Source organism: Quercus robur, chromosome 5, assembly GCF_932294415.1.
Source record: "Quercus robur chromosome 5, dhQueRobu3.1, whole genome shotgun sequence".
Lineage (NCBI taxonomy): Eukaryota > Viridiplantae > Streptophyta > Magnoliopsida > Fagales > Fagaceae > Quercus > Quercus robur.
The window spans coordinates 18,380,657-18,403,791 of NC_065538.1; the positions used below are offsets into that span (position 1 = coordinate 18,380,657).

The window sequence follows — 23,135 nt, forward strand, 5'->3', positions numbered from 1 at the left end:
TTGACAACAAGAGCCATAATTTCTGCAATAATGATGTACTTATATCTCTTATGTTAAACACAATACACCAAATTGGTAATGAGATTTTCATATAATATAAAAAAAAATGGTAATGGGATTTTATTACTTTAATCTTCTCCTCCTATAATAGTATTTAACAATCAGCATTAGAATTAAGAATCAAAATTCAAATTACAGAGAGACCGGAGAAACAAAATTTCTGTCCAGTTCTGAAACTAGGTTAAAGTTACATTAAAAAAAAAAAAAAAAAAACTGATTCTTCTCTTACATAACAAGTCTATTAATCTTTAACTACTAAGAAATAAACTAGCTAATCTATATATACTATAAAACCGAAACCTCTGACCAATGTTTGACTCTTTTTATAGCTTCCAATATAAAATATATTTCTAACCCAAAAATTTAAGCTATAAAAAAGAAGCTAAAACCCGAAAATTTTTCCACAATTGTGAAAATCAAACCTGATACTACTTCCTCAATCCCAAACGCCAAACACCATTCTCCTTCCCCTTTGTCTTCTCTAATTCTCCCCCTCCTCTCTCTTCTTTACCCTTCTCCTTCCCTAAGCAAACCTTCAACTTTCATCCTGTTTCTCTCTTCAACTGTCTCTTGCAGACCTTACCTTTCTCTCATGTTCGAAAAGTAGACCAATGAATGAAACGGTTCTACAGGATGATCCTTATATTCGCCTATCTACCTCTAACTATCTCTCTTTACACACTAGAAAGAAGCCCCAAACGCACTGTAGCATCATTCAATTAGAGGCTTCAAGATTTAAAGCATTCCACATACTCATGGTAGGTATTTTGCAATCCATCTTTTACTTATCAGATCCTAAAATAAGACTGGAAACACCGAACACCATTCTCCTTCCCCTTCCCTCAAAGGCCATTCTCTACATTAGCTTCCTCCGATTTGCTTTTCAATTCAAAACACTGTATTGCAAAGAGAGAGGGGATAATGAGGGAGAGAGATTGGGGCTGGGTTTCCCCCAAATTTCTCATCATTTTCTGTATATCGAAGCCACTACACCATTACAACTTTTCACGGATGGATTTGCTCGAAGTCACACCCAACCCAGCCCACAGATGGATTTGCTTGAAGTCACGCCCAACCAAGCTCATTGAGTCACACCCAATCGACCCATCATACTCCTGAGTATCCAGCCCATTGTATTTCAAGTATGTCGGTTGGCAAAAATAACCAAATTTGATTAGGAATCCAAAACCCTATATTACATAAATAGTTTTTTTTTAGAAATTATTTGTTACAATCGCAACTGATGACCAAAAATTTGTATTGTTTGGTTTTCCCCGCCGTAAATTAATCAACGTTGAGTTATATATACAGTAGCCTTAACCATCATTCTTGGTAAGGCAGCACATTATATTACATTTGTTATTATCTTTACATGGCATCAAGCCAATAATTGACGTAAGGCTTCTTCTTTTTTCTTTCTTTCGTTCTTCTTTTTTCTTTGTTTGATATACGGCTACTTCTTCCTTTTGCCGCCAATAACATCAGCATCACCAATTCTTCTTCTTCCATACATATCTCTCTCACCAATCTTAACACCATTCACCCTCAATCAAACCTACAGAGACAACTATCTTCTATGGAAGGCTCAATTTGTTCCCGACTTGAAAGTGCAACACCTTTATGGCAATCTTGATGGATCAATACCAATTCCAACACAAGCCATCACGACTCAAACAGATGGTGAAAATCAATTCTTGATGAATTCAGGATCAAATAATTCTCGGTGCTATCATCTCCTCACTATTTGAAAAATACTAGCAAGTGGTCAAATGCACCACCTCATGAGAAGCATGGCAGACATTAGAAAAAACATTCACATCTCAGCGTCAACTAAGGATAATGCAGATCCACTACCAACTTCAAGGGAAACTCCTCTAAGCAGAATATTTTCATCAATTTACAAGTCTTGCCCCTATTAATCAACGCTCAATGACTTTGAGCCTTTTCTTTCTTATTGGTGGGCCTCAATTACAAATATGATTGCTTTGTGGCTTCAATCACGGCGACACATAAGTCACAAAGGAGTCATATTTGGATTCGAGGCACGCCAATAAGAAACTAAAAACCCCAAAATCATTCGGTGGTTGATCAATAGTAGCAAGAGTGTTGGCAAAGCTGGTAAATTGATGAGAATAGTCTGTTATAGAGGAGTTTTCTTTCTTCAAGGTAGCAAGTTGATAGTGAATTTGCATAATCCGTGCTCGACATTAAGATGTAAACATTTAAATTTGCCATAATTCTCATGAGGTGGTGCATTTGACCACAAAACTAGTATTTTTTCAAAAAGTAAGGAGGTGATGGCACCGAGATAATTTGATATATCCTAGGAGAAAAATTCGTGGAGGCAAACAAAAAAAGGGTATGCATTTAGTTTCATGTATGGTTTGGGTCTAACTAGACAGGTAGGTTAAATATTCAACCAAATTTCTATTGTGGAGCTATTGTAATAGGTTTTGTTTATGCATACTGATACTGTTGATACTTCTCCACAAACGTGGCATAAACTGCAAATATAGTTTGTACGCCATTGCAATACTTCATTTATACATCTCCATAACGCAGCCTAAAATTATATAATTTCGTACCAACCAATAAAACCATTTGCAGGGTGAAGATGCACCGACACTACTTGCAAAGTGAAGCTAGTATACGGCGAGGTGGATCGAATGATCTTCGGGCATGAAGGGCAGCCCAATTATCCAGCAAAAGAACATCACCTTTCTGCCAAGGAAAGGCTACACTTTCCTCTTCAAGGATATTTAGACAGTCATAGACGATATCAGCTGGCAAGGGTTTGCCGTCTCCAAAGGTAACAGCTTTTACAGGATCATTCCTGGCATCCTCCCAGCCTATATAAGCGAAAACCATGCTGTTAAACCAAATCTTGCGCTGTCTTGTCTTGTCGAATTTAATAGCTGGGAGTGGACCCATTATTGTTTTCACTGAATCCTCCAGCCATTCCAGCTTCGTCCCCAAATTAGCAGCCCTGTCAAATGTGTTGGTAGAGCCATATTATCTCCAGGTCCAAATGATAGATATTATACCTGTAAACGCTTTGTAATTGTATATACTAATCTACTTTGAAGCCATTGAATGGAAAGATGATCTTAGCTATATAGATAGCGCAAGAACTTAAATTGAATATATGGGACATCTATAAGATGATTAGTCCTGAATGTCCTGAACAATGGCCTCATGCATTACTTTTCGCAAGGCATTGAGCCTGCTAATATCTATCAAGTAGAAGCTATACAAGAAAAGCAGTTCAGCAAATAGAACGTGTGCAACAATATAGTTGTTGCTCTAATGAGTTTGAACACAAGAAGTTCACCTATACTGATCATATAGTACAGTGAACCTGAGCACCATAAAGATAAAATCTAGAGCATTGGCATATCATAGGTATATAGCAGGTCATATGCAAATAATTCTGCTGAAAAAATGCCATCACAGCTTGCAACATGGCAACTTTTTATCCCTCATCACCGAACAACTTGTGATTTCAAAAGAAACATATACTGAAGTGGTTTCAACTAGTCTTGGAATAACACTATTGTCAAGAACATTAATAAGTTGTTATGGTGTAGGAACTATGATCATATTAATAAGAGCTAAATTTGTGTCCAAAGTAGATTGTGATTTAACTTGTTTCACCTATCTCATTGCATGTATTCCCAATCAAAACAGGACCATGTCTGGTTTGTTCATGTTTTACAAGAATCAACTACCAGATAAGGAACCGCAGCTTGTCATGCACAAATGCTTGGAATAAAAATCATTTCAAATATCAAACCTTTCCTCAGCCACACTCTTGTCTTTAGTCAAGAATGTTGATTTCCACCCACGCCCGATCGGAGATGACAGGTCATCATCTTCCCCTATTACCCGCGTATATAACAATCCATGCTCTTCTAGTCGTTCAAGAAATTCTGGGTGTCTCTCTTTCATCTTTTCATAGACAAGATGGCTAAGAACAATAGGAGTCTCTCCCCCACTTCCAGGCTCCACTTCACAGAAGAAAAACAGCTTGGAAGGGAATGTAGTAACCTATTAATAAATCCAAGTAAGCCTTAAACAATGCTCAAGACAATATGCTGATAAAAATATCTTACACAATGAAGTTAAAACTCGAATACCACCGTGTAACTAGCACCACTCAATACCGTCTTTTGCTAGAACCAGGTGATACAAAAACTATGTGCCGTTTTCATCCATAAAAAACGATAGGGTTTTGGCACCCTGTGGACCACACTCATCCTAAAATGATATTTAATTTTAACGACGACATGTCGACCACATGGTGAAACGATAAACTGTACATAAACTCTGTACTAGGAGTATTAATATAAAAACGACAACACCTTCAATATAAAAGCTCAATAGCAAATTGCCCCGAGAAAAGGGATGAAATTACGGAATATACCTGAGCCATTTCATGGTGAAAAGGAATCTTCTGGTCTGGCGGGGAGTCATTGGTGGTGAAGACCCGACCCACAACTTTGTTCCGAGGGGCAGCTCCACCCACGTAAGGAAGTTCCTCGAAGCCAAAGGCCTCAACGACGTCGTTGAAGTCAGACGCTGTATTTACAGGAAAGCCCCTGAGGAGTATAGCACCGGACTTGTGGAGAACAGAGTCGAGAAAAGTTTTCTCGGTTTTGATCGCTTGGGTGAAAAGAGACAGAGAGGAAGGAGGGGTCTGGGACTTGGGGTTGGGTGATAGAACTAAAGGGAATTGAATTCCATTGAAAAGCTTTTGGTGTGGGATTTGGAATTCCAAGAATGTCTCCGACATGGTTATGCTCTGCTCTGTTCTGTTCTGTTCATTTGTTTTTCTGTGAATCTGTTTGTTTACTCTGTGAACTCTGGTGGGAAAACTAGTGAAGAGCCTTTGCTGCTTGTTTGTTGCTTGTGTCCAGGTTCAATGAAGGGTGGTTTTGGGCTTTTAGATATGACTATGGCAGTCCATCCAAGTGTGCATAACACTTCTAATGGGCTTTTATAGAGACATTCAAATACATCATCATCTCACTTCTAAAATATCTAAAAATTAACTCAAACCAAAACTATAAGAGGGATAAAGTTAAACATATAAATTTATCAATCTAAAGAATTAAACATCCACCAAAAGAAAGAATATATATATATATATAGAGAGAGAGAGAGAGAGAGTATTCACCTTTGTGCGTGAGCAAAATATGAATTGAATAGAAGAGAAAATAACAAGTTTTTATAGTTAAAAAGAGGAGAGAAGAAGAGTCAAAATAAAAGGAAGATGAAGGGATGGAGAAATTGTAAGGTTAGATATAGAGTAGTGGGGATATAAAAAGATAAAAGTAAGTAAATGTTGGAGAATGTGTAATTGTAAAGTGGCAATTAATAATGTTAATTTTTAGATCCCTGTAAACTAGATTGTTTAACCTAATTAATTAACTAAGTGAATACTTAGGTTTATTATTCAGATCTAGGTTAAAACAAAACAATCATATCATGTAAAGTAACGGAAAATAAATAACACAATGACATGATGACCTAGGAAAACTTAACTGGTAAAAAATTTTGGGAGGATTTAACCTAGCTATCCTCAAGGTAAAAAACAGATCCATTATGAAAGAATTGAAGTTTGTACAATAGAACTTAGACCACTAACATGTTATTACTACCTCGAGTAGAAAACTTACTACCACGACCCCATGATAGTTCCGAGTCCACGGATTACTTCTTTCCTAGGCCTATGCAACACAAGCACCCACACTTGTGATAAAAAACACAAACTCTCTTGTTTGTGACTCCAAGACCACCCTTGAAGGTTTAGATCATCAACATCTTTGGCTGATTTTAGATCATGATAGTTTCAAATTTTGAGTCATATTGGCAGGACATGGTCCTCATTGGCTGATTTTAGCATAAACCTTGATTATCTGTTGAAAGATTGATATGTGTGTGTGTATTCTTTTTCTTTTTTGGGGGGTAATTATATCATAAAACCCTAGAGTTTGACCTTGGTTCAGATTAAATCCTAAAATTCAGTTGCATCAATGTTTACTTGATAGTTCCAAGATTGTTTCAATTTGGAAACTCAGTGAAAGTAATGAAAACTCAGATAAGGTGCAATTAATACCTATTTGAACGGTAAAAAACTTTTGACATTTGTACTCATCGATATATTTGTGAGCTCATTTGGCTTCAAAATACCACCTTCAATTTACATGGAGTGTTTTTGTGGTGCTCTAATAGGTCCTAAGTACAACTTATGTGGTCTTCCATTATTTTTTGTTAACATGAGACTCACCAGATCGAAACAATTTGAAACTATAAGGTTGATCCTGATGCAATTGACACTTCAGGGTCAAATTTGAGACTAAAGCCAAAGTCTGAGATTTATTATATACTTGCTGACTTTTTTTCTTCTTTTAATTATAAATTCAACTTAATAAGAGTTGTTTTTCCTACTAGGTTGAACCTAAAGTCTCAAACAAATCACGTTTTACGCAAGAGCTTATCTCAACTATCTTATTTACTATAGCTCTTGGATTAGTATGGTATGAACCTTCTGTTCCTCAAGTCTCTCTCTCTCTCTCTTCACACACCACACACACACACAACACACACACACACACACACACAGTATCTAGTAGTTAGTGCTTGTCTGTATACTTGAGTTGTACTCACTCCAAACTTGATTTTCTTTTCAGGATACTGGGTGCTGCTGCACTTCAAAAATATGTAGGGAGCTTGGGTGGGATAGGAACATCAGGTGTTGGCTCTAGTTCTTCCTATGCCTGGAAGGAGTTAACTAAAGAAGTTATGCCAGAGAAGGTAGATATTTGGTATCTGTACTTTCGATATTGGTGATCTTTGACATGGAATGGCTGTCTTTGTATTTCTTTGAGGTTGGGTCCCCACCCCTGTTTCCCAAGGAAAGAGAGGAAAACAGGGGGGTGGGGGAACACTGGAGACAGAAGCCAGTGAATATGGAGAAGCAAATGTAGAAAATTTGGTCAAGTATTGAAAATTTTGTTTCAAATTTTTTGCTAAAACATTTTAAGAAACAAATGGAGACTTTAATGTGTAGTTCTAGTTCCTATATTTAGTTGAAAGACTTGTCAAAAAAAAAAAAAAAAAGGTTCAAAGGTAAGGTAGGGATGTGATATCACCTAAAATTGCCAATAATAGTTTAGAAAAAGGTGTTTCTTCAGTTCTTGTAATTATGGTTTCTTGAATATTTTATGGGAGTTATTTTCCAAGGAACTTGGGAGTTGCGTCTCTTACTTGCAGTATGCTTGCATTTGAAGTTTATTATTTAATCACCCTGACCAATTTGTTTTCTTGCAGAATGTTAAGACATTTAAAGATGTCAAAGGTTGTGATGATGCAAATTTGGTATGAAGAGTGGTAATATCTTGCTGATTTTATCTATCTGTAAGCATTTTTCTGTTTATCTTTGCTTGATTAATTTCATAATACAGAGCCTAACACATACTTATTCGCAGGGAATTCTTTTGAATGGAGCACCCGGAACTGGAAAGACTCTTCTTGCCAAGGTAAGATTTTAGTGTCTATAATCCTGCAAATGGTTATTTACTTTGTGATGAGCCCTTTTCCAATCTGTATATGAACTTAGAGCACTGCTTCTGTTAGAGTGGCCAGCATGATCATTAGAATCTTGTCTGAGCGTTGTGTTACAGTTTGCAAGCTACCATTTTGTTAAGATGTTTAAGATTATTGCCTTTACTGTAAGATTCCATGCATATGTATTTAATGAAGATACTAGTTGTGAATTTAATTTATCTAAAAAAAAGTGAATTTAGGATGCTGTGAATGGAAGTAGGCAGTAATTTACAAAATGCGTTATCTAAAATGATGATTGATGAAAAATTGGTGTGTATTTAAACTCCAGGTGGAATTAAAGTTCTCTGTTTTTTTTTTTTTATTGAATTTTTTATTTAATTTTTTTAAGTTTCTGCCTTCAAGACATCACACAAGAAAAAGTAAATGTTTAATTGTTTATACTGGTTGGAATTTGTTCCATGAAAATAAAAGAAGAGAGCAGGTGGCGGGTGGGGTGCTCCAAATGGTGTGTGAAATCTAATACTCTAATTTGGTTTCCCTTGTTGTAATGGTGTCTGCATCAATGTTATATACATGGATTTATACTGAAGTAAATGTCTATAACTTATTTTCATGCGTGTATGGGCTTCCATCACATCTTCCTTTTGCCTATTGGTTTCTTTGATATTCAATAGGATGTTCATGCCAATGAGCTCTAACTCAAATGGAACTTCCTCTTGTAAAAGCATTGTAGATGGTGGGGTCATGGGTTCAGGACCCACTAGGTGCCATTTATGTAAGTGTTGCAATTTTTAACTTGGACTTGACAGTTATGTTAAAGATAGATGTTTCAATTCTTCCTTTTTTATGTTTTTATCTTTTGGCCAAGTTATGATATTATTGGTGTTTAGTTTGTCTATACTCTTAATTTCAATTTTTTACCTTTGGGCCTTGACTTTTTGATCCACACAGTTAATAAAATTTAGGTAGCTCCTCACTTAAGTCTTATCCAATTTTATGTGGTTTACAGGTTGTCCTTGGGTGGATATGCACTTGTTAAAGTGGATGTATGTGCTTTATGAGTAAGGAAAATATTGGAGGGATGGGGTCTCCTCTACGGGGAAGTACATGAAGAAAGGATGCATCATCTTTTTTTCAATGATACTAGCTTTTGTCATGGGCCTTCTTGTTAGGAAGTGGCACTTCTCCATAAATCTGTTACTTGAGGATAATTGATGGAGCACAGTGGTTTTTAATTTTTTTTTCTTTTAATTAGCCATTTTGAAAACTTGGAACTATTTGAATACTTAAAAATTAGGTTGGTGCTTTTGTTTTTATATGAGAATGGAGTTTAATTTGGAATTGCACAATTGTGTTTATGTTTATATTTTGAATCGGGTTATTAAATTTGGATCAAGTGAAGAACTACATCCAAATTAGGTTTAAAAAAAAAAAAATTTAAAATACTTATTTCAACGGTTTCAAACAGTTGAAATTTATCTCAAGACAACATATATTTCAACAGTTTTCAATAATATTTCGACGTTTAATAATTGTTGATAAAGGTGAATCACATTTTTCGATGGTCACATAGGGTGTAGAAAAAAAGTTTCGACATGGTTTTTAGTGGCGATTCTCAACGGTCACTTAAACCGTCGAAAATACTTTTTTCGACGGTTTCTAATACTTTTTTCGATATTTTCAACCGTTGAAAATAGCAAACTTTCTTGTAGTGCCACTTACTACTTTTGATGTTTTTTTTTTTCTTTTTTTCAGCTTGTGGCCTATATATCCATATTAATTATATGTGTATAGTAGCTGAGGTACCCCACTAAGGTGGTAAGATGGCAGTATGCATCATCTTTTTTTGTCTTCTGCTATCATTTTTAATCTTTCATATGTTGTATTCTTTTTGAAGTTATTGTGAGAAAATTTTGATGTAAAATGTGGCTGAGGGTGTATGTCGTTTTGTAATACAAGCTATTTAATTAAGTAGTTCATTTTGATAGCATTTTCATCTTTACCTCAATCTTTATATGTTGACCTTTTCTATATAGTTATTTCTGCCACAAACCTATGAAACTCTCAAATGTAAATTGTGGTGCATGAAACACAATTTAAAAAATTCTGCCTCAGATGCTGATATGAACAGTTTGGGATCTATTTTCAACTGGGATCTCCACACACTAGAATGCTCTTTATCACACTCCGCTGTCTCTCCACTTTGACTGGTTGGTGTACCTCCATCACCATTTATTATCCTCAACAACAACATTTGTCTCTATCAAAGTCATCCCACTTGTCATTCTACCGTAACTTATTTTTCATTCTACAAATTAAGAAACTTCTCTTTATGAATAAAATAATGTAGCACTTTTTTTGTTAATGTTAATGGATGTCTTAAGAGCATTTATTAATAAGATTCAGATTAGTTTCAATGCTTTTGGACCCGGTCGGATGATGACATGTGTCCAAAAATATATATGTGTCACAATCTCAATGGGTCCAGTGCCATTGAACACTGGACCCAAACCTCCCCCTTATTAATAAACCAATTTTAGAAACTTTTTTCTCATCAAAAAAAAATTTAGAAACTTTTTAAGAAAAAAAAAGTAATTGATTTTTTTGTTTACTTTTTATATTTTACATAAAAATGATATTAGAACTTTGTTTTTGGAAATAGTTTACATATTCAAACTTTCTTGAAATAGTACATTAACAATGTCTTAAGGTATTCGTTAACATAACATTTTTTTCTAAATACCAACTCTAGTAATAAAGTGATACTAGGCCATTTAAGACTTTGTATGGACATGTTATTGAAGAGATTAGATTTTTGTCTTACACAATTAGTTGTAGTTTTTTGCATGTTAATAGGAGGGGTAATAAATTAGCTCATGCCCTTGTTAGAAGAGCAGTTTTATCTGCAGATATTGATGTGTGGTTGGAAGACCTTCCACGGGATTTGGATGATAAAAAAAGTCTACGCCTACAAATACCAATTAATAACGCTAATTTCTTTGATTTAATAGATGTCATCTTATTACATTATAAAATAGTATATATAAATATATCATTATTATATTATATAGCATGACTTGAATAATTTGATGTTTATTACTATATCTTATATTTTTACTATTTTTGTTCTTATCTTATTTTTTATAAATCTCTCTCTCTCTCTCTCAATTTTTTTATTCTTTCTTGCAACTCTACTTTAGGTTGATGAATCATTGTATTTTTTATAACTTTATTTTGGGTTGATATGTTTTAGTGTTATATTTTCGAGTTTTCCATCACAATTAATCTATCTCCCTCTTATAGTTTTGGTTTGATTTTTGTTTGAGTTACTTAGTTATTTTGTAAATGAGAATTTGAATTTATATAAAAATAAATAAAAAGTCTTGGCTATGCATTTGAATGTATCTATCATAATAATCTTCTTTAAGTTCATCAAAAAAAAAAAAAAAAAAAATCTTCTTTAAGAGAATGAGGAATTTGAATGATTTATTCAAAACTTAAAAAGTTTAATTGCACAAGAAAAAGGATTAGAAAAACATAGTGTATTATAACATAATTTCGAATAATATGGACCACCTCATAAAGGAATAATATCAATCAAACGCAACCCAAAATAATAGAATGATTTATTGGTAGAGTTAGAAAGATGAAATAATTTTAGAAATTGTTTAATTTTTTGGGAGAACAAAATTATCCTCAAAAAAAATTTAGAAAGCAAATTATATTTTATACTACAATCATAAAATAATTATTTATTCTTACGTATCGTGTGAGTCTACGACTAGTTTGACTTAACACTAACTCCTTGTAACCACATAAAAACTCCCATATTTTTTCATTAAATTTGCCAATTAAGAATAATTAATTTAATAAAATAACAATGCAATATTAAAATGTTCCAACACCCCTCAAATCCAGATGATTAAGCTGAAAAAATTGATATAGGAATAATTAATAATTAAATGCCAACAAATTTGATGAAGAAAATAAGAATTTGATATTTCCAACACCAATGCCATATATGCAAAAAGCTTATTTGCGGGATTGATTGTGTGCATTTTGCAAAAGCCAGCTGAAGACTAGAGAGAGATCGCTTGTCTTTTGAACGTTTTCTCACTGTGGGAGAATTTGGAAGGAGTTTTTGAAAATATGTTTGGTTTTCAGAAGCTGGGATGAAGAATTAAATTGGGCTGTCAAAGTGTCAAAATACTTCAAAAGGTAGGAGTTTCAAGATATTCTTTGTAAACTTTGCTTGGGCTTCTACAATATACCACCTCTGGTTACATAGATATGTAATGTAAGGCAGGTCAAGACAGTACAAGGCTTGCTTCAAGTCAAGTAGTTAACACTTAAAATAGATGTCAAATGTAGTCTTGCTGCTAGAAGGTTTAGAATTCCATTCAAAACAGAGATCTTTGCAGTCTTGCAGATCGAGTCACTTTTATTGACAAATGTGTTTCTTGTGCTTTGTTTTAAATGAAAGATCTAATTCATTGAAAAAAATGGAAAAACTCAAAAACTAGGAACTTAAGAACCACACATATAACTTTACTCAGTTGCAACTGCTATCATTTTCTTGGCAAAAAATATATGGCTTTAGGTAATTAGGCTGCTCCGGAAATTGTCTATAAATCTGCTTCTATACTGAGAATCAACAGTACATTATTAAAATACCATATTGTTTTGAGACTTGTTCTGTTGAATGCTCTAGGATTGATAGTTTGAATACCCAAAATCTGAAAAGAAAGCCAAGTGGCAAGTTCTTAAACTTGAGGAAGCCAACTAGGTTCTCACTAAATACAGAAACCAAATAATCCCAGTGATACATTATGATTTTTTTTTTCTTTAAATGTTTATTGAGCAAAAACAAAAAATTAAAATGTAAGAACAAGCCCATAAAACAGCAAACTGGAGATCTTGCAGGTAGATAAACAATAGTAGCAGTAATTCACTATTGCTGCATGATCCCTCCTTAGCTTTCATCCCTTGAAGGGTACACTTTATTAAGATTTATGTAAACATTTCTAGTATTAGTAATAAAAGCAGCAAAATCAGATCAGCCTAATCTCCCAAATCTGAATACAATTATCTCATGGTTTCTAAGGTAAATTAATCAAACCAGAATAGATGTACAATTCATAAGATCTCAATACACTCTTCAGCAGAACAAGAAGAATAAATTTATTTAGTGTGGTATGTACTCCCTTCGGTTGCTAACTGATAGATACTGAATTTCCCTTGATGCAGACGCTTATCCATGCCAGAAAAGGTTCCACTTTGAAAATCCAAATCCTGCACAAATTAACACCGCAACAATTCCAGTAGTTATGTGAAGATTCCGGTCACATGGAAATCGCTCCTCATACTCATTCAAACCAGTTAGTCAATAGACCTCAAAGATTTTGGATCATCTTGTAAACCTCCTCAAAAGTCATTCTTTCTGTATAACTTGGATAAATTGAATTTGTTTTGTGTGTATACTTGCTTTTGTTATTTATTTATGAATTTCATGATGGAGACTAATAGAATACTTATTTTTCATGAAGATTATTAATATATTGGATGTTTAAAAATAAATCAATAGTTAGGGTGAGGTTATTTGAACCATACATGTCTCCGTTTAATTTTCTTTCTTGGTTGCTTTGTACTTCCTACCATTTAACGGTTTAAATATTTTTTCCTTGCTTTGTCTAATTTTACTTATTGTTGACTTCTTTAAAGAGTAGTATTACAAAAAATGAAAAATAAAATGAGAAAGGGAGAATTGTAGGTTGTGGGTCATAAGTCGTAGCCACATCCATTAGAATTTGAAGTTCGGTTATGCTTAAGTAAGTTAGGTTCAAATTATTTGCAAGGACTTCCACAATTTTGGGCATGTTTGGGGAGGACATATTTGATGCTATTCTCCTTCTAGGCTAGATTTGTGATCAATAATAATGGTTAAATGTATTATTATTATTATTATTATTATTATAGACACCTCATTTTGTACCCCTTACGACTCGAGCCACTGTTCCCCAATGATGCTAAAATTCTAAGGCTCAAAGTTGGTTTAAGGCTTAATAAGATTCTAAATTGACTTGAAAAATGTTAAAATGGAAAATATAACTTTTTATGAGCAAATAAATCTATTTTTGGAAAATAAAGGCCAAGGAAACCCTCGGCCTGTGTACGTAGGCAAGGACCTGCGTACGCAGGTCTAATGCATGCATATGCAGGCACGGACTTGCATACGTAGCTAGGATTCCAGAAGCTATGAAAGGAAGGGTTTTTACATTAAAGACTAAGGTTTGGAATGAATCCCACATTGTCTGGGAGTCATTCCAAACCCCAATTTTTCAACTATGTAAAGCCTTACATGGTATATTTCAAAAACACAGAAAATCCTAAGGGAAAACATAAGATTCACTAGAAATAGTGAATCAAAGAGAGAGTTTTTTCACAAAACATCCTCAAGTCAATATCTTCTAATTGGGGCCTTTTCTAGCCTTGATCTTTAAGTTTTAAGATTACTAATCACTTCTTTGTTTGATTGTGAATAGATTTGACTAAGGAGAACGGTCAAAATCAAGCTTAGGAGCTTTTGTTTTGAGGTATTGAGTTCTAAACTCTTTTCTTTCATTTCTACTTTAATCTTGTTTTAATCTTATTTCCTTGCTTTGTTTGTGTTCAGATATGTTTGTTTAGCCTAGGGTTTAGTAGTTTGTATGTTTAAAAGCATGTTAGGTTGCTAGATTTGTTGTTTTTAGTCCTGCTTTGTTTTATGCGTTTCTAAGTTTCTGGGTTAGGGTTCATTAGGCGTGTCTGTGTACGCATGATTCTGTATGCGCATGTAGACTCGTAGTATGCATACACATACAACTGGCCTATGTACGTAGGCCTATGTATGCGCACACATACTCGTGCCTAGAAACCCTAATTTGAGTCTTCTACTTCTGTTTCTTTGTTTCTTTTACATCATATGCCTTTGTTTGGTTCTGTTTTATGCTTTTTAAGTCTCCGTTCCTCTGTTTAATTACTTGTTTTCCTTTAACATGATTAGATTAGGGTTTTCTCTTATGTTTTCTTTGTTTTACCATGACCATGCATATAACATGATCATGCATTGATGCCATGGGTGCTGTGATGCAGTGAGGTAAGTGAGGTAAGTCACACATTCACATGAACATACATTTTGATGATGAATATGTTTTTTTTATGCTTGATTTCATGTCTAGATGTTTGGGATATATTTGATGATTAATACCTTGTTGCCATGCCTACGTTTTTGCTTTAATTTGTTTGCTACCTTGGATGAGATAATATGATATGCATGATTAAAGTATGCTAGGGTTTACAATGTGATGAGATGCAATGATAGATGTATGTTAGGGTTTTTGGGATGATTGATGCCATGTTGTATGCTTAGATGTATGCTAGTGTATGTGTGTGAGTTTAAGATATAATATTGAACATGCCTTTAATGAGATTAAGACGTAAGATGCAATGAGTGGAAGCCAATACACAAGTTGGGCAGTTTTAGGTGCCTAACACAATCGTACCTAAACTCCGAACCCATACTCTGGAAGTAAGATCAGTCCTTCCACGTGAGGGCACTATATTCATGGTTCCTAGACCATAAAGCTAGGTGGCAACTCCTTTTCTCCACCCTGGTCCACTCGGCCAAGGCGTACTCCTCATATACCATGCGTTGCACCCACAGTGGCGACTCCACTAGGGATAAAGAGTTTGATTCCAATGTCTCATATTTCTTAATCTTAATAAAGGCTTGTTCAATACTTGTTTGCACACATTTTACTTGGTTCTTTTGTCCCTTTACCTCAGTTGGTGATGAGTACGCTCCATTCGGGCCAAAATCTTTCGAAGTTCTTCCTACCAACTCATAATGTGTGTCATTGCCTATGATGGATTTTGAGTATGTTAACGGTTTGCCACCAATCTACAAAGGTTCACTTAGGCCCTTGGTTGGAATCATGGCTCATCTAGTTGTGAGTGACCCATTAAATTGTCCATTTAGCTTTAAGGAGCTTATCCACACTTAGAGAGGTCTTAGATCCTATCAAAAAGAGGGCACCCTTTATATCTCTTGTTTGTTCAACCATATATCTTGTGTTCACCTAATTCTAAAGGACAAATAATGATAAAAAATGTAAAATTGAAGGATGACCCAAAAGTTATGGCATACCCTAAGATGTTTGGAATAAAAGAAAAGAAATTCTCACATATAAGAGGCTTATCCCAAAGTCCAAAAGTATATCTTAACTTGAAAGGTTCCTAAGACCATAACCTAATTGCTATCATAAACCCAAATCAAAAGGCCATTTGAAAAAAAGAACCTTGGGCTTAAGGTAACAAGTATGCTATGGATTTAGCATCCAACATTCTACAAGTCAAAATGAAATTCCCTAATCTTGGGCCTCTTTTTTGTATCCCTTGTGAGCGCAAAGCGCGGTTGGTGCCACCTTTTTTGTGTTTTGGGGGAGTACGCCTTAGCAAAGTGGATCGGGGTGGAGAAACAAGGAGTCGCCACCTAGTTTTATGGTCTAGGAACCATGAATATAGCGCCCTTACGTGGAAGGACTGATCTTACTACCAGAGTATGGGTTTGGAGTTTAGGTAAGATTTTGGGAAGGTGTTAGGCACCCAAAACCGCCCAACCCATGGGTCGGTTTCCACTCATTGTGTCCTACGTCTTAATCCTATTAAAGGCACATTCAACATTGCATCTTAAACACACACACACACACACACACACACACACACACACACACACACACATACTAGCATGCATCTAAGCATACACCATGACACTTTATTCCAAACCCTAACATACATCTATCATGGAAATCATCTCATTACAAGCCCTGACATACTCCTAACATGTCATCTCATCTAAGGCAGCAAACAAATCACCAGACAGTATCTTCAACAAAGCATTTAATCAAGCATATTCAATCATTCAAACCTAGCATCATGGTATTCATCAATCAAGGAGACCAATCATCATATTTAAAGATGCATGTTCATATTTATATGCATGACTTATCTTCACTTACCTCACTACATCACAACACCTATGGCATCAATGCATGATCATATTAATGCATGTTCATGGTATTAAAGTAAAAAACAAAGAGAAAACCCTAATTTAGCATGTTAAAGACAAACAAACAACTAAACAAAGGACCAGAGACTTAGAAAGCATAAGAAAAGGACAAACTATAAGCATATGGTGTGTATACGTAGGCCTACGTACGTAGGCTAGTTGTATGCATATGCATACTTTAAGCCTACGTGTGCATGCAGAAAGCATGCGTACGCAGACTTGCTCAGGAACCCTAAACCGTAACCCAGAACAGAAAAAAAAAAAAAAAATTAGAGCAAGAACTTAAAACGAAGAAGCTAACAACCTAACATGCTTTAAAACATAAAGACTAACTAAAACTAAGCTAAACAAACATATCTAAACATAAACAAAGCAAGGAAACAAGATTAAAAACAAGATTAAAGCAGCAATGCAAGAAAAGAGTTTAGAACTCAATACCTCAAACAAGAAGCTTTTCAAGTTTGATTTTGACCGTTCCCTTCAGTCAATCTATTCACAATTAAACAAAAATGATTAGTAAACTTTAAAACTCGAAGATCAAGACCAAAAAAGGTCCCAATCAAAATAAAATTGACTTGAGAATGTTTTGTGAAAAAAATCCCTCTTTGATTCACAATTTCTAATGAATCTTAGGTTTTCCCTTAGGATTTTCTTTGCGTTTTTGAAATATACCATGTAAGGCTTTATATAGTTGAAAAATGGGGGTTGGAACGGCTCCCAAACGATGTGGGATTCATTCCAAACCTCAGTTTTTAATGCAGAAAACTTGTCTTTCATAGGTTTCTCAAACCTTAGTTGCGTGCGCAGGCCCGTGCTTGCGTGCACAGGTCTGTGCCAGCGTACGTATGCATCAGACCTACGTATGCAGCCCGAGGGTTTTCTTGGCCTTTTATTTTCCAAAAATAGATTTATTTGCTCATAAAAAGTTAAATTTTCCATTTTAACGCCTCTCAAGTCAATTGATAATCTGATTGGGCCCTAAACCAACCTTGGGCCTTAGAATTTTGGCATCATTGGAGAACGAGGACCCGAGTCGTTAGGGGTACAAAATGCAGTGTCTATAGATGCCTCTCTTTTGATACATGAGCTTCAATAATGGAATCAAAAGAATAAGAGACACAAAATTTTGTCTCGATGTACGGCTCAGTCCCAATCCATGCACACGGCACACAACATGCATACATGGGGCGGGGTGCAACTCCGCAGAGTCGCGTGGGATTCGTATGTCTGAATTCCCACCCTTGTTGCTCAAGAAACGAGCAATGATAGGTTCACTATCCCAGAACTTGTTTTGCCAATTGCAAGAAAAAGGCGAGTGAATCATTATCCTAGAGTCACTTAAAAAGAAAAAAGAAAAAAGAAAAAACAAACAAACAAGGCCAATGGCCGCAACCATCAACCAAACAAACAAGGTGCTCTCTCTCTCTCTCTCTCTCTCTCTATATATATATATCTGTGGTGTCCATCTGGGGCTTTTGCCTCAAACCTCTTCGAGTGGCTTACGCCTCTAGATAAAGTTTGTCTTTTTCATCTCTATCTCTACCTGTTCTAGTGAGACTCTTGCCTCGGGGTGACCTTGGTTTTTATCTCTATCTCTACCTCTTCTACTGTGCCTACATGTTCAATTCCCTCTGAGGGTCTTTGTGTCCTTTACCCAATTGAGGGTATTTATGTCATTTTGGTGCATTCTTGAATTTTCTTTTTCACTTCCTACTTTTTGGGAATCCATTGGAGATATTTGAGATTTTTTTTATTACTAAACTACACGTAGTTTAGTGGGGGTTTAGCCACCAGATGTGTTCATGCCTCTTCATTTTTCTCCAACGATTACCAACCGTTTCTTTTCTTTTCATTCTCTTCACATTCTCTCCAACTCTCTAACTTCCATCTTTTCTCTCTACAAAACTCCTTACCTCTCTCTCACTTCCTCTCACAATTTGATTCTTCTCTCTTAAATATGAAACTCTCTCCCTCTCCAAGCCCTCTCATTTTCTCCATGGCACCTAAGTCTAAGAAAACCTCCTACATGCTTTCTAGCAATGCATTCAACCTCACGCGTTGGAATGGAGTAGTGAGGCTAAATGAGTCCCCTCCGTTGACATATAGGCCTCAGATCATCTTTCAGAGAGTGCAAGGACCAGATTAGTAAGTTTTTCAAACTTTTATCATTTTCGAGTTTTTCTTTGATCTTCCATTTTATTCCATTTTTGGACATGTAAATGCTTGGGTTTTGCTGTGGGATAGATTTAGATGAAAACTTGATACCTTAGGAGGGGTAGGAACATGTTTAGGATCGGTTTTGATTGAAGCATGCTTAAAAATGTCGAAGAATGACCCACTGTCTGTGTTCACGCGTATGCGGACTCGAGCCTGCGTATGCGGCTTGCATTCATGCGTGCGTAGCCATGCTTTATGCGTATGCGGACCTATTCATGCATACGCGTATTTGTTCTTGAGTTCATGTGTACGCTGTTTCCAACCTGCATACGTGTGCTTGGTTTCTACGTACGTAGACACGAGCTTGCGTGTGCATGTCACCAGTCAGGAACCTTATTTTAACTCCTGTTTCATCTGTTTCTTATCCAAATGCAAATATAACACCCTATTTTCCTTCTTTTGCAGACTTTGCCCCCCATTTTAAGGTAAGGGAAGCACTAATCGTGTGGCTGCATGGTATAGGGTCCTTATTGTAGAAACAAGGGCCCACATTCGTGTAGTGGGCATTGGTGGCTCCAAGTTAGAGACAGGGTGGTCACAGGACCACCCTGGCCTGGAAAAAAAAAATTCATTATTATATATAAAATTAAAAAATTTTATAATTTTTTTTTTACTTAAAAGAAATGTGTGACCACCCTCAATTTTTTTAGGTCCAATATAATTAAACTTTGGACAAAGTTTAGAACCATACTTGGTTGTAGATTAAGGCTACAACTCCACTCAATATTTTTTTGTTAGATATGAATTTTAACAATTCCACAATTAGATTACATTTTTTTTTTCTTATATCCTCCATGCTTGCAAAACTTCAAGAAGATTAAAGATAAATAGCTTATGTCATCAATCAAAATGTTTAATTTTCGAGTTTTTGTAATCTAAAATTATATGCAAAAAATAAGTTTATGGATAAATAGTAAATAACATTCAATTGACATGAAACTTGACATGTGTTTTAAGAACATAAAAAACATACAATTCAACCGTTAGAATTTCAAAATATGTAGTCATGTTAATTTGTTTAGTGAAAGTTGTAGTCTTAGGCTACAACTAAGTTTATAGTCAAACTTTGGTCCTTTTAACAATATATTGGGCATTTACAAACAAAAAGAAAAATCCAAGAAAAATTTTATTTAACAAAAATTTTGAAAGAGATAAGCTTGCAGCATTGATAATGAGATATAACTATCTTTTTTATTAAATATTATATAATTTAAGTTTCTTAATGACCACCCTGAAAAAAAAATTCCTAGACTAAGGAAAGGGTGCCCATCTTCAAAGCTACTTTCTCAACAAGTTCTAGGGGGTTTAGGATAAGAAGAGGGCTAAGCTCCTTAAAGAGGATGGGACTTGGTTTTTTCGTTGTTGACGTTGGAGCAATCATTTTCTGTCTAAACGGAAGTCTCATTTGAGAATCCCTACGGATGATGAGTGGAATAAGCCTCTGGATGATGATGTTATGGAACTTCAGACCCATCTGTTGCATGGCCTGATTCACTGCAACGGGTTTGGTCATTTGGTCTGCATCAATGGCATTGAAGGCGGTTCAAAGTACATATGTGGCAGATAAATCATGGATTTATGGGATAGAATTTGCACAATACTTCGAGCGAGGTAACCAAAAGCACCATAATTCTTGGGCCTATTTCATATTATGAATAATGTAACGGCGGACACTTGCTCTTGTTGATTTCGATGGGAAGATCGTCGAGGATGTGTCAAAGAAAAGGTCAATGGATCTTAGATTGCTTTATGGCGTTGCTTATGGACATTCTTGCTTTGGTAGGTGGGGGCTACAGATTCTGCCGTGGAAGCTTTGGAGTGGCAGAGCACTATTATATCAGTGCAATTGAACTGCTTAGCTCGTTGGAACTTGAAGTGATCATTGAAGATTTTGGTAAAACTGACAAAGGCAGAGAAATCAAGCAGATAATTCGTCATTACAGAGACATGAGTGAAACCCAGCTAGTTACAATCAAAGATCTACTCAGGTTTATGCTAACTATAAAATCTCGTGCTCCTATGCTAATTAACAAAGTGACTTCAGCTCCTCCATCTTCCATCACGAGACCCCCTAGCAGACTCTCCACCCAGAGCAAGCCTTTGAGAAAAGAGAAGTCAACAGCTTATAGGAGGTTCTCTACTGTAGTTGCGTGTATGGATAGTAGATGGCCTACAAGAAGACTGGAATTTACAGCAGAAGTCATTGTGGACGCATTGAAAGAGAATCAAGCACATGGCGGCATGACACGACAAGATTTGCGAGATGCAGCTCGGCTTCATATAGGTAATACAGGTCTGCTGGATCATGTTCTAAAAGCAATGAACAATGTGATTGTAGGAAATCACGTTGTGTGTCGCACAGTGACCCAGTCACTCGAATTTTGGAATATTCCATCCGTGAGGTTGGTAATGAGGCTAACGTTTCTGAGCCGCAAAAAGAAGCACCTCGAAAGCTTCTTACAGTATCATCTCTGGTGCCAGGTCTTGATGTTTACAATGATTTGGTTGATATCTGTATAACAATGTTCTGTTGGATTACAGAGGATCACATCTGGTGGAATTGGCTACTCAGGCTATTCTGGAGAGTAAGCACTTTGCGAAGGAATGGCCGTTTGTTGACGCGGAGGATCAATATCTGAGATTTATTTGCCGATTAGTTCCAAGATTGTGTGGCACAGAAGCTGAAATGGAAATGGTGCTACCATTTGGTGAAATCGTTGTAGTTCCAATGCATGCAACAGTTGGAGAATTGAAGCAAGCAGTGGAGAATGCACTAAAGGACACGTACTGTATAACAGATGAATTTGTGTTGATGGAGATTTCAGAGCTGGGAATTGGAGGATGAGGAATTGCTTTTTGGAGCAGTTGAGTCAGGTGCAGAGCTATGTGTGAGAGGGACCGGGATAGGCTTGGAGAATCACCTGAGGTATGAAGGTGGGGCTAACAATTGGGTTGTGAAATGCGAATGTGGCGCTCAAGATGATGATGGGGAGAGGATGGTGGAATGTGATCTTTGTGAGGTCTGGCAGCACACTCGCTGTTGTGGCATTGAGGACACTGAGACTGTTCCTCCACTCTTTGTGTGCTCAGGATGCTGCGCCTCACTCGTGCCACCAAAAACTAACTCTTCTTGTGGTCTCGAGTGTTCTCCAACACTGGTGTATAACTCTTTTTTGCCGCAGCCCTCTTCTTAATTGTCAAAGTTCTTTTGACTGTCGTATCTTTGAATGGCCTTGTCTGCTCTCTTTTTCCTTTTTGTGCTTTTTGTGAACGAGGGCAGTACCTCATAAATTTTGGCATTTTTCTGGTCTCTTTCTCTATTCCATTTACTCCTTGCTTTTTTATCTGGTCTGATCTCAAACTACGTGATCTTTGTTTGAGGTGACTAAATTAGAAACAACATCCCAAGAGAAACTAGAAAAAGTATACAGTTCAAGACAACTCATGTATACGTCAAAGCATATTTTTAGTTCAAATCACCAAGAACTGCTCAGGTCATATTGCATAAGGCCAGAAGCTATCCCGTAGTGAATTTCCATAGAGTTTAAATATCTAGGTGCAGTGTTTCTTTCCATGGAATACAGTAATGACAGTTGCAAACTGTCGTTGGTCATCAAATAAAGCATTCAGCAAACACTGACAAATAAACCCGAAATTATTAGCCAAAAATTGAGGAATACTAATGAAATCAGGAAATATCCGTTGTACTAACGATTAAAATACAGCTTCTAACCGAATAATCAACTTGATGAAACGCAATTCTTACAACCCAAGAAGCATTAGATCCAAGGCTGAGAAGTTGAAAGGTTCCCTAATCGAATTTCATTGTTCTCTAGAGGTTCAGCCTAGCTATTAGACAAAACCTCACCAATATTCTCATTTTATAAGAAGCTCACACCAATTGCAGTCAGAACTGAAGCTAACATGCCATTGGAGTTGGAGGCAAGGCATTGCTTGGATCTGCATTTTGGGATGCAAAAGATGCATCAAAGGCTGATAACGAAAAGAGAGCTAAACTAAGATATCAGCTTAAAGTAAAGAAGGTTGCCCAGCTTAAATTAAGATGTAAACATTTTTCTAAAATCTGCCATAATTCTCATGAGGTGGTGCATTTGACCACAAAACTAGTATTTTTTCAAAAAGTAAGGAGACGAGGGCACCGAGACAATTTAATATATCCTAG

The 23,135-nt window shown here is 35.9% G+C and overlaps 1 protein-coding gene, 1 long non-coding RNA gene and 1 pseudogene across 5 annotated transcripts in view; 2 read left to right on the forward strand and 1 right to left on the reverse strand.

The window, feature by feature from the left end:
- Nucleotides 1-5,021, reverse strand: part of LOC126725351 (clavaminate synthase-like protein At3g21360) — a 28,247-nt gene extending 23,226 nt beyond the window's left edge. The window contains exons 1-3 of one of the 2 annotated variants that reach the window (XM_050430019.1): nucleotides 4,484-5,013; nucleotides 3,854-4,107; nucleotides 2,468-3,046 (exon numbers count right to left, since the gene is read on the reverse strand). In XM_050430019.1, coding sequence (XP_050285976.1) covers nucleotides 2,686-3,046; nucleotides 3,854-4,107; nucleotides 4,484-4,852 — 984 coding nt within the window. In that variant the 5' untranslated portion in view covers nucleotides 4,853-5,013 and the 3' untranslated portion in view covers nucleotides 2,468-2,685. Of the gene's footprint in view, nucleotides 1-2,467; nucleotides 3,047-3,853; nucleotides 4,108-4,483 lie in introns of those variants that run through there. The other variant, XM_050430022.1, reaches the window with a different exon arrangement.
- A 929-nt stretch (nucleotides 5,022-5,950) lies between these two features.
- LOC126725354 (uncharacterized) lies at nucleotides 5,951-8,978 on the forward strand. 3 transcript variants are annotated; one of them, XR_007655435.1, is made up of 6 exons: nucleotides 5,953-6,599; nucleotides 6,753-6,876; nucleotides 7,393-7,479; nucleotides 7,551-7,601; nucleotides 8,304-8,404; nucleotides 8,639-8,978. It is a non-coding gene; the product is annotated as an uncharacterized LOC126725354 (long non-coding RNA). The 3 variants fall into 3 exon arrangements; XR_007655436.1 differs by having other exon boundaries at nucleotides 5,954-6,599; nucleotides 7,393-7,440; XR_007655434.1 differs by having other exon boundaries at nucleotides 5,951-6,599; nucleotides 7,393-7,601.
- An 11,641-nt stretch (nucleotides 8,979-20,619) lies between these two features.
- On the forward strand, nucleotides 20,620-22,999 carry LOC126725352 (PHD finger protein MALE MEIOCYTE DEATH 1-like; annotated as a pseudogene).
- Nucleotides 23,000-23,135: the final 136 nt, after the last annotated feature.